The sequence below is a fragment of the Megalobrama amblycephala genome, linkage group LG13, assembly GCF_018812025.1.
Source record: "Megalobrama amblycephala isolate DHTTF-2021 linkage group LG13, ASM1881202v1, whole genome shotgun sequence".
NCBI lineage: Eukaryota > Metazoa > Chordata > Actinopteri > Cypriniformes > Xenocyprididae > Megalobrama > Megalobrama amblycephala.
Genome location: NC_063056.1, coordinates 20,855,470 through 20,866,234, shown reverse-complemented (window position 1 = coordinate 20,866,234; position 10,765 = coordinate 20,855,470). Strand labels below are relative to the sequence as shown.

Genomic DNA, 10,765 nt, shown 5'->3' with positions numbered 1-10,765 from the left:
TGCAATGCGGGTAAAATGGCCATAAATGTGTATTCCCATTCAATATATGTATCACGGTATAGTTTGCATATTAATGTGTTCTTGGAGCAACATGTAATGAAAAAATATATAATGGGAGTAATAATTGGCATCATTTTAATCATTTTAATCTACTCTGTTGATTTATTGCAAACAATTTGAAGCTTAGTCAGATTTAAATGATTAAAAATTGTATCATATTTCCATAAGAGTGCTAAATTTGATCACCAATGTCAGTCATTTATAAAGACCAATGAGTTGTTGTTGTTGTTGCCATGTTGAAACCTCCAAACATTTGGTATCTCTGAATGTGCTCTTTACAGGACATCCAAACTTAAAACTGTGACATGTATGGCGTCAGAAAAATTCACTAAAATATAATGTCTACTACAGTGGACAAAAGTCTATTCCTGGGTCCCAGGAGGATATGATCTACTTTAGCCTATTTATATTCACTGTAGGTTTTCATCTATGACTGTATTAATTTCAATTAATACAGGTGGAGCTGGGGAAGGTGGAGGCTTTGTGAAAGGGCGCTGCAACTACAGCAAATGCTAACAAAGTATTTGAAGGTTGAGCACACAAGTTCATTGGTTACTGATACAGCAGAAACCAATCAGCTGTGACCTAAAGAGAATGATGTGATTGAGCAGGTTGAGTTAAAGGATTAGTTCACTTTAAAATGAAAATTACCCCAAGCTTTACTCATCCTCAAGCCATCCTAGATGTATATGACTTTCTTCTTTCTGATGAACACAATCAGAATTATATTAATAAATATCCTGACGCATCCAGTCTTTATAATGGCAGTGAATGGGACCAGTGGGTATGAAGCTCAAGAAAGTGCATCCATACATCATACACATATTCCACGCGGCTCCAGGGGGTTAATAAAGGCCTTCTGAAGTGAAGCGATGCATTTGTTTAAGAAAAATATCCATATTTAAACAGTTTTAAAGTAAAATATCTAGCTTCTGCCAGACCACCTTCCGTATTCAACTTACGAAGAAACTGTAAAACTCTTGCAGTTCAAAATGCTATGCTTCCTTATTCAGTTGCAACTAAAGTTCAAATCATTCACACGTGCACACCTGAAGTCGTGTGCGTGAGCAGAGCACGTGAGCCACATCAAATATGAACACATTTATTGAACAGTTACAAACTTAATTTTGACGTTTAATACATGAGATTTATTCTTTCTGAACAGTTATTCTTATTATTATTATAATCCGTGGAATTATTAGTGTCCAAAATCCTCATTATTCTTAACTGAGCAAAAGTTGAAACATTTAAAGCATGAAGAAATAGAACAGTTAAAAAAATTCTAGGTATAATTCTGTTTGGGAAATAACTATTTTGTTACAATCATTGTAATTTGTACAATGATTGACTACATTAATGTGAAGGAAATTATACGAGGTAACCCATTTTATCCCCCAATTTTCCCAGCTAACTGATCACATGTATTTGATTCCTTGAATATGAAAAAAATTTTTTTATTAAATTTATTTAAACACAGAAGAACATATTGCTTTTCTGTACTCAGGTAAGAATTAATGGCGTTTATACTATCAAGTAATCAACTGCTTTAAAGTAAATAGATTCATACTTATAATCTGCAAACTATGTAATGTTCACTTCGGTACTATTTTTACATTCAAGTGCTGAATTTTCACAACTATTCCCCCAACAAATCATCAAAAAAGTTATTTTCAAATATTTTCAATTTTATCAGATTTGGTACACTCGGTGTTAAATACAACATATTTTTTATGATTTTATTTAGGTACCTTGTTTAGAATATATATTCCCAGCCAACATTAAATCATCTTCACTCAACAATGTCTTCAAAATTTTCGCACGATACGCTGTTTTTTTACGGTTGTGGCAACCACAGTTAGATGCTACGTCGTGCATTCGTCATCTTCAAGCGCCAACTAACACGCGCGTAGACAACAATCGTTAAGCAAGATGCTTGTTTTCCAGCGTTCCTAATGAAAAATGTGTGAAACAGCTTTTTCGTTGAGTCTTCAGGAGCGCATGCAGCGTTTGCAGCGTTTGCAGGAGCTCACAGACTTCACAGAGAGTTGTCAAGCCGAACTCAGGGATTTGTTTGACTCGCTGGGATGGAGTCAGGAATTAGATACACATGCAGTTCAGGTAGAGAAACAACAGCCAAACACAAAACTATCAAGAAAATGACTTATTTTGCAGTGAATGGATTTGTGATTCATTGTAGCCTTTGTGTTGATGGCCCTGAATCAATTTTATATCCGCTTACCACGGTACCACCTTCCGCCAAAAAATATCACACATTACTGTCATTTGTATTACTGCAAATTAATAATAAACTGTATGGAAAACTTGATTTTTATCTAAATCATCAAAATTATTATTACATATTATCTTACTACTCGTAGAAATAAAATTTAAATTGTCTTTAATTCTCTAAGGGATATTACTTAAGGGTGAGTAAATGATGAAAGAATTTTTTTTTTTTTTTTTTGAATTAACCCTTTAATGCTTCATATAAATTATTATATACATACAATTGGTTACTGTGGACACATTTTGTAAGGATAAATCTGTAAAATACTTGGCACCTGCTTACCTCTCTTGTGATTTGAAAGTTTTAAATACCTGTGTTGACTTCTGATTTGTCAGATGGAAGTGTGTCCATTCGATCCAAACCACACCGTACCGCGGGACAGGATGGAGAAACACAAAGCCGCCTGTCAGCTCAGTCAGCTGGGATACTCTAAAGCAGAGCAGGTGAATAATGAACAACCTTTAGGACAATTACAGCAAAAAGTCTTGTGATTTACTTAATCTCTTATTGGATAATATGAACATTTTACTTTTTTTTTCTGTCATCTTTTTCAGGCTGAAATGTTTGATCCTTCAGTGTACTATGAGAAAGCAAACATTCCTCCATTACCATGGGTGAGTTTGTTTTTGACTTTGTGAAAGACCTTTCCCACAACCATTTAATTTTAAGGTCTTAAAGAGCTTTGCAAGGCTGTTCACAGTTGTGTGATATTGACTGATATCACTTTCAGACAAAGACACATTTCACCAAGTAATTCTGCAGACCCGGGAAAATGCTCCTCACGTGAGCTCGGCAGGACTCAACACTCAAAGTAAGTATTAGACAAAGTCTAGACAGTGATTGGGTCATTTCAGCACTTATCAGGATAATAAGCAATATGGCTCATTTAAAATTGTGTGTGCCAGAATGTGTGTATCAATGATATCCATGCCTTTCTTTATTTTTTCCAAATATTTTCAACTTGTATCTGTGTTCTTTGTTTTTTTCCCCAGTAACAGGGGTGAGTATTAAAGGAAGTCTGGTCTAGACAATTTTCCACTCATACTTGCTGTATCCTTTGGCTCAATATCCTTTTAAAGGCTTGGTCCTTAACATTGTTTGATAGAAGTTTTTTTTTTCACGCAGGTACACAATAGTCAAACATTCATAAATTGCATAGGACCAAAAAAATGCAGAAATCTATAGGTCCATTTGTCCCATTACATGTTGGGAGTGTCTTTGTGACTCACTAGTTCTGCAGTGGATTTACTTTTTGCAGACTGGTCAATTAAAATGTTATTCAGAAACACGTCCCTGAAATAAACACACATTGACAACGAATCTTCATATTCAATGTTGCTGTTTTTTTGTATTTTATTTTAACTGTTTACTAATAATTGTGATTTTTGTGTAAAATCTGTTCTATTTTTGTAGGTGACACATCTACAGATCTCCCTGACATACCTCAGAATCATAAGCGGGCATTATGTGACCTCACTGCGGCAGAACGAATGGCCGTCTATGATCATGTGATACAAGAAGCCAGTCAACAGAGTGCAAAGAGAGAATCCAACAATGAGGATCTTTATGTAGATCTTGTTGCAAAGCTTAAAAAAGGTAATTCACAGTCAGACCCATTATATCACCATTCATTATGGGTCAAATTAAGGGGAAATATGTCTCCAAGGCATTATGAATTTATAAAGGCAAAATGAAAGTTCTGTCATTAATTACTCATCCTCATGTCATTCCAAACCCATGAGTTCTTTATTCATCTTCAAATCACAAATGAAGATATTTTTAATAAAATCTGAGTGATTTCTGTCATGCATTGTAAGTCTGTTCACCAAAAACTCAGACAGTGTAAGTGTAAGCGTTTCATAAAAAATCAATTCTCAGTCTGTGTAATTATGGCAGTTACCTATTAAATGACGGCCAGCAAATACATTTACACATCTGTAAAATGTCAGAACATAGTAACTTTGGGCTGGGAAGTGTTTTAAATATGTGGCTGGGGCTCACTGAACCCAGAGGTGGAGCTGCACCACAAGACCCACTCAGCCCTGAGGCAGAGATACACCATGGGGCTCACTGAGCCTTGAAGTGGAGCTGCATCACAGGGCCCAACCACAGCTGATTCACATAAGAACTAAGTTGCTCCAAACTTAGAGAAAATCTCATGAATGCCTCCACTTTTAAGGGCTTCACTACCAAGTACCTCACATATACTGTATACCAATTACTTGATAATATCTGGTTGATATAAGTAAAGAATGATGTTTTATTTGAAATCCATTCTATAGGGGAGCAACAGAGTGGGCCAAAGTCTCATCTGGAGGTTTTGGCTGAGATGAGGGACTACAGGAGGCGCAGACAATCTTACAGAGCGAAAAATGTTCACATCACCAAGAAGTCTTACACAGAGGTCTGTGATTTGTGTTTGTTTTTGCTCTAGGAGGACGTTAATCTACTTACCCACAAAACATATTTATATTTCACGTCAATATGTATGTTCTTACTGTAGGTTGCCTTCGAATTGAGTGTAAATTTCTTCACATTGTGGATGTCTTGAGAGCCATAGAGAATATTCTGCATAATTTTATGCTTTTTCCTACCTTTTCCAGGTAATTCGGGAGGTTATTGACATCCACTCTGGAGAACTAGGCAGGATTTGGCAGGAAGTGAAGGATGAGGAGTCCAGAGCATCACAGCCGTCATCTCACAGGTCACATGTCTGATTTTGGTACAGCAAATCTCTTTCATCCCTGACAGAAGCAGCACAGATTGACTAATATTGATTTTATGTTGGTTTTTTGTTACAGAGGAGCATCTGAGAAAGGCCGCTCCGCATCCGTTGAGTCACGTGAGTCTCGTATCAGCTCCAGAGATGAGCATGGGCATAAACAGCACCGCAAACGCAGCCGCAGTCGTAGTCGCAGTCGCAAGTGCAGTCGAGAGAGAAAACACAAGAGTAAGAGGTAAGGCTGACACTAACACTGACCTAAACAACATTAAAAGCATTTTAACTAATAATCAGAACTTAATTTATCCATCAGTCCATCATTCTTAAATTCTTGTTGTGCATTTTCAAAGTTCAGCTTGAACAATCCATCATAGTGTCATTTCGCTATTTTACACTCAAAGTTTGTGATGAACTGACTATATTATTCTCTCCTTTTGTTTTGTCATCAGAGATTCACATTCTCCAGATGTGGAGAGACATCACAAGAAAAAGAAGAAGAAAAATAAGTCTTAAAATTTGACTAATTTAACACATCACATATGAACCTGCTGTTTTGATTTTGAGTTTTATTTAGGGTTTTTAATTTTATTTCATTTTCAATTTTGTCCTCTTCAGTGTTTTTTATTTTTTATTGGATGATATGCTACAATAAAATGTGAATAAAATGTTATAAATGTGAATTAGAAAATGTTTCAAATATTTGTTTGTGCATTTCTTGCATTTTTTTATGTCCATGCCATGATAGATCTTCATATACAATACCGATACAATACGTTTTTTTTAATGATTTTGAAAGAAATGTCTTGTTTACCAAGGCTGCTTTTATTTGATCAAAAAATACAGTAAAACAGTAATACTGTAAAATATCATTATAATTTAAAAGAACTATTTTCTCTTTGAATGCATTTTAAAATGTAATTTATTCCTGTGATTGCAAAGCTATTACTCCAGTCTTTAGTGTCACTACATCCTTCAGAAATCATTCTAACATGCTGATTTGGTGCTCAAGAAACCTTAATATAACCTTTCATTCTTTGATGAATAGAAAACAATCTCTGGTTACTTATGTAACCCTGGTTCCCTGAATAGGGAACGAGACGCTGCGTCGATATTCCCAAGAAAGGGAACGTCTCAGGTTACTTATGTAACCCTGGTTCCCTGAATAGGGAACGAGACACTGCGTCAATGTTCCCATGAAAGGAAACTCAAAAGAACAGAATTTATTTGAAATAGAAATCGTTAGTAACACTGTAAATAGCTTTACTTGAACTTTTAATCAAATTAATGCATCCTTGCTAAATAAAAGTTTTCAGTTCATTCCCTGAACCTTATTACGGAAGCCCTGAACTGCATGGTGGGGAGGGAAAAAAGAAAAGAACTTATCTCGTTATTTCGAGATATTCAGAATCTCTGATAATGTGAAAAATTTTAAAATAAGAGAGATCATACAAAATACATGTTATTTTGTTATTTAGTACTGTCCAGATTAAGATATTTTACATAAAAGATGTTTACTTATAATTCACAAGACAAAAAAATAGCTGAATTTATTAGAATGACCTCATTCAAAAGTTTGTGAACCATTGATTCTTAATACTGTATGTGGTTACCTGGATGATCCACTACTGTTTTTTTTGTTTGTTTGTTTGTTTGTTTTGTGATAGTTCTTCAGGAGTCTCTTGTTTGTTCTGAGCAGTTAATCTGAGCTCTGTTCTTCAGAAAAATCCTCCATGTCCTGCAAATTCTTTGATTTTCCAAAAACTTTTTGACTCAAACACAACTATTAAAAAAAGGTTCAAACATTCACTGATGCTCCAGAAGGAAATACAATGCATTAAGAGCATGCCAGGCATGCATTCATTCCAGGGTAACCATTATTGAGGTTAAATTTATGTAGCCCATAAACGCTACATTTTGTAATATATACCCCATAAATACCCTATAGGCATTTATTCTATGTAGTTTTCATAACACTGGATATTCTACTAATTCATACTTTTCTGCTAATCCATACTTCTAATACGTGGCCTAATAATTAACTTATTTAGCAATTACATAGCTATAGAGTTTTGTGCTAATTGCCAGTATTGCTCTTTCAGCCAGCTTCATAGTTTATCTGTTAACTTTTCACAAACCTATAATGGAGTGTCTATTTACAGTAAGTGCAAATAGCGTCCCTTGTTGACAAACGCTATTTACACTAGTTCCAATGTCTGGTTGGGCCACTCAAGTTTAAAAAGGGATGGCGGAAATTCATTGTCTTCAGTGTCGCAACAGTAGTGCCTATTACTGATGTACAGGAGAGTTCTTGGAACATCAGAATATCGTTAGGGGAATTGTAAGATCAACAGATCCTCAGATACTTTGATCTCCTGAGATATGGACAGCACAAACGCATACAGCCATTTGTCTCCACACCCCTCAGCGTGAAGTTGCGGGAAGGCTTCTTTCCATCCTGTCCTTCCTTCACATTTGCTCTTCTCCCCCACTTCCTTCCCTTTACACATTCTTCCCATCACTCAGTTCACTTAAAAAGATTATATACAAATTATAATGTTCTGTCAATGCAAATGAATCATGTTTGGTATCGTTTGAAATGTCTCAGTGCAACTGGTACAATGGTCTCGTCTACATAAAAGTAAACCAAAGGTATTAAAGGTTTTAAGAGTTTTAGAGATACTTTGGTTGCAACCATGGGTGTGCCTCTTTCCCAGGGTCTTTCATCTAAATTACCTCCTGTTCCACAGCAAGGTGCGAACCCCTGAGGTCTGTGACCCTAGTCAATGCAAATTCTGATTGTAAGTTCATGCCCCACATTGGGGGATGTTTTGTCTTGGTCTGAGTATTTAAAGAAATGTTGCAAAAGGCTCAAGGCGCTTCTGTATTCAGACGTGCCCTCATTGCTGGGTGTCTAGGACACTCAGCAGTGTGTATTTTCCTAATGTCAGGTATGCATCTTACTCTATTTCTGAGCATTTGATGTTTGGTATTGATCACCTTTGAATTGATTATGTAATTGGCAGGATACATTTACCTGACTAATAAATTGTCACATTTGATTTATTCTGACTTACTCTGAAATTATTGACTTCAGTAGATTACGATGTATCCATTGTTACCGCAAATCTGCGTCAGGTTAGTAACGACTAAAGTCCAGTTGAGTGGAGCATAAGGGCACACTAACTGTGATTTTAGAGCTCCGACTAACACTTGGCACTAGTTCAAGTGTACTTAGACTGTAAAGGCTAAAAAGGGAATTCCGTTTAGGACAACTAATCGACCAACCTAAATAGGGTGAGCCTTACCTCTGTTTATTGTAATGTTACTCTAGCTAAGTGTACATGAGAAATCATGGCATAACCAAACCAAAGCTACTATAAGAGAAGTAATATTGGTCGGCTTACCTGTAGTAGTGGTTATGACCTCTGACTAGAGTTAGTGTTACTTTAACTCACAAAGAAGGCCCGCCCAATCGGCCAATGGCGGTTTCCCACCGGGCGGGAAGGTTTCTTGCGCGTTCCGTCTTTTCAGCGTGGCAAAGTAGTTTAATTCCAAATAATCTTTTATCTGACTCCATGTTATTATGACCTCGAATTTAGTTTAGAATGTCAATTGATTATTGGTCATTTGTATAATAATTTAGCTTTACATTTGAATATTCTATTTAACTCTTTACTCTTATTATACTCGTTCATTCGGTTCTCAGTGTCGCACAGGGTCCTCGCACTGGCCATTCATTAATATGCGGGCCCACGATCACAAACTCGTCAGTCTTGGTCACTAGACAGAGGTAATTGACCATACTAATAGAGTGCCGCTCTCATGCTTGCTTTCTCTAAAAGTATTTGTGTAGTCCCCATAGTTCTGTATACACTTGAATTAAAGTAACACTAACTCTAGTCAGAGGTCATAACCACTACTACAGGTAAGCCGACCAATATTACTTCTCTTATAGTAGCTTTGGTTTGGTTATGCCATGATTTCTCATGTACACTTAGCTAGAGTAACATTACAATAAACAGAGGTAAGGCTCACCCTATTTAGGTTGGTCGATTAGTTGTCCTAAACGGAATTCCCTTTTTAGCCTTTACAGTCTAAGTACACTTGAACTAGTGCCAAGTGTTAGTCGGAGCTCTAAAATCACAGTTAGTGTGCCCTTATGCTCCACTCAACTGGACTTTAGTCCGTTACTAACCTGACGCAGATTTGCGGTAACAATGGATACATCGTAATCTACTGAAGTCAATAATTTCAGAGTAAGTCAGAATAAATCAAATGTGACAATTTATTAGTCAGGTAAATGTATCCTGCCAATTACATAATCAATTCAAAGGTGATCAATACCAAACATCAAATGCTCAGAAATAGAGTAAGATGCATACCTGACATTAGGAAAATACACACTGCTGAGTGTCCTAGACACCCAGCAATGAGGGCACGTCTGAATACAGAAGCGCCTTGAGCCTTTTGCAACATTTCTTTAAATACTCAGACCAAGACAAAACATCCCCCAATGTGGGGCATGAACTTACAATCAGAATTTGCATTGACTAGGGTCACAGACCTCAGGGGTTCGCACCTTGCTGTGGAACAGGAGGTAATTTAGATGAAAGACCCTGGGAAAGAGGCACACCCATGGTTGCAACCAAAGTATCTCTAAAACTCTTAAAACCTTTAATACCTTTGGTTTACTTTTATGTAGACGAGACCATTGTACCAGTTGCACTGAGACATTTCAAACGATACCAAACATGATTCATTTGCATTGACAGAACATTATAATTTGTATATAATCTTTTTAAGTGAACTGAGTGATGGGAAGAATGTGTAAAGGGAAGGAAGTGGGGGAGAAGAGCAAATGTGAAGGAAGGACAGGATGGAAAGAAGCCTTCCCGCAACTTCAACCTGAGGGATGTGGAGACAAATGGCTGTATGCGTTTGTGCTGTCCATATCTCAGGAGATCAAAGTATCTGAGGATCTGTTGATCTTACAGAATGTTAGTATAACGTTAGAATAACTGACATACAGAATTACTGACATACAGGAAAGTTCTTGGAACATTAGAATATAGTTAGGGGAACGTTAGTATAATGTTAGGGGAACGTTATAATGCTATAATAACGTTAGGAGAATGTTAGAATTACGTTATAGGAATGTTAAAATAACGTTAGAGGATTGTTATAATAATGATAAGGGAATGTTATAAAAACATTATGGGGAATGTTATGACGTTAGGGGAACTTTAAAATAATATTAGAATAATTTTAGAATAACATTAGGGGAACTTTATAATAACGTTAGGGGAATGTTAGAATAACGTTAGGGGAACATTAAAATAACGTTAGAATAATGTTAGAATAACGTTAGGGGTAGGTTAGAATAACGTTAAGGGAATGTTAAAATAACATTAGGGGAACGTTAAAATAACGTTAGAATAATGTTAGAATAAAGTTAAGTTAACATTATAATAACGATAGGGGAATGTTAGAATAACGTTAGGAGAACGTTAGAATTATGTTATAGGAACATTATAATAACATTAGGGGAATGTTATAATAACGTTAGGGGAATGTTAGAATAACGTTAGGGGAACATTAGAATAACATTAAGGGAAAAACACATGCCACTTGATTGACATGCCTCATTTGAATTTGATTTATCATTTGCAGTGTCAGTTTGAGCATTTGATTTGCCT

The 10,765-nt window shown here is 36.1% G+C and overlaps 1 protein-coding gene across 1 annotated transcript; it reads left to right on the top strand.

The window, feature by feature from the left end:
• The first annotated feature begins 1,865 nt into the window (after positions 1-1,865).
• snrnp48 (small nuclear ribonucleoprotein 48 (U11/U12)) lies at positions 1,866-5,764 on the top strand. The gene is given in 10 exon segments (XM_048153915.1): positions 1,866-2,178; positions 2,683-2,790; positions 2,902-2,944; positions 2,947-2,961; positions 3,078-3,158; positions 3,761-3,943; positions 4,630-4,751; positions 4,951-5,051; positions 5,149-5,304; positions 5,519-5,764. Coding segments are annotated over 10 exon segments (1,032 nt in total). The 5' UTR covers positions 1,866-2,019; the 3' UTR covers positions 5,583-5,764.
• The last annotated feature ends 5,001 nt before the right edge of the window (positions 5,765-10,765 follow it).